General features: G+C 40.4%; 1 protein-coding gene across 1 annotated transcript; it reads left to right on the plus strand.

Annotated features, from left to right (window-relative positions):
- Positions 1–7: 7 nt before the first annotated feature.
- LOC111648730 (protein O-mannosyl-transferase TMTC4-like) lies at positions 8–1,326 on the plus strand. Its single transcript, XM_023398477.2, has 3 exons — positions 8–576; positions 784–853; positions 1,059–1,326. The coding sequence occupies exons 1-3, from the start codon at positions 532–534 to the stop codon at positions 1,205–1,207; spliced, it is 264 nt and encodes an 87-aa protein (XP_023254245.1). The 5' UTR covers positions 8–531; the 3' UTR covers positions 1,208–1,326.
- Positions 1,327–1,362: the final 36 nt, after the last annotated feature.

Raw genomic sequence — 1,362 nt, forward strand, 5'->3', positions numbered from 1 at the left:
TCTCTCTCTCTCTCTCTCTCTCTCTCTCTCTCTCTCTCTCTCTCTCTCTCTCTCTCTCTCTCCCTCTCTCCCTTTCTCTTTCTCCATTTCTGGCCAGACATCAGACGTGTCTGTGACAGAGATCAATAACCCAGTGGGCCTTGTGTTCAACCTTAATTAGGAGACTAAACCGCTCCTCCATGTGTGGAGAAGGAAAAACTCTGCTTTAGACACTGCTGACAAATAAAGCAAGCAGTCAGATTCTCTGTATACCAGCTGTTATTACCAATGTATCTCTGGCTTTGAGTTTCTGACTATTTGAATGTTAACACACAAATTTAGTAGCATATGTGTTGGTTACCATATTGTGTAGATTACACTGAAAAAAATATGTGTATGTACGTGTTAAGCTGTACGTGCGGTGTGTGTATCACTAAAAATTAATGTGTAATATTTTTTGTACTTGTCTCTTATGTTTTCGAAGGTAACTTGGGTCAAGCAGAGTTGATCGGCCGAGAGGCTCTAAAGCTCCTCCCCAATGACCACACTATCATGTTTTCATTGGCTAACGTCCTGGGGAAATTACAGAAATACAAGGCCAGTCTGCATTCTATAAACATTTCATCTCAGAATATTATTCTTTTGTGCATGTTTGTGATTTTATTACTTACAAAGTCCTCCTTGTCTGCCATAATCCAGACATGGCATATTTCTCTAACTAGTACAGATAATTCACTGTATTTTGTGATTCTTTTTTTTCTTTTATTTTTTTCGGTTTTTGTTTATTTTGTTTTCTTTCCTCAGGAGTCAGAGGGCTTCTTCCTTCACGCTCTTCGAATCAACCCAAATGCTGCTAGTTGCCATGGCAATTTAGGTAAGGCTACTGCAACTTTGCTTATAACACATATTTTACACAGTTGATGAGAGATTCTAAGTGCTCAAAAGCTGAAAAAAATAATTGTGCATGTTAGCAGAAGCAATGTTGTGCAGCCTACCTGACCTGAACTGAATGCACTAAATGAATAGTAGAAGAATTGTTGCTGCTTCTCAGCTTGAAGAGCATTTCTGTTTTTCCTCAGCTGTGCTGTATCATCGCTGGGGGAAGCTGGAGCTGGCAAAGAAACACTATGAGCTGTCTCTAAAGTTGGACCCCGAGGCTCCTGGGACCAGAGACAACTACAACATGCTGCGACGCAAACTGGACCAGCTTAAACGCAGCGCACCCTGAGGGAGCGTACAGGGACCCCTGCCTGCCGTAAAACAAATTTTTCCATTGTTCCATTTTGTATGATTTTATCGCAGTAATTCTGGCTTTGTACCATTTTGAAATAAAGACCACAATCTGTGTATCAGGCTCTAGTTTTGTTCTTTGTAAAAAAAAAA

This window comes from Seriola lalandi, unplaced genomic scaffold (assembly GCF_002814215.2).
Source record: "Seriola lalandi dorsalis isolate HSWRI2012SDOR001 ecotype SW California unplaced genomic scaffold, Sedor1 jcf7180002046714, whole genome shotgun sequence".
Taxonomy (NCBI): domain Eukaryota; kingdom Metazoa; phylum Chordata; class Actinopteri; order Carangiformes; family Carangidae; genus Seriola; species Seriola lalandi.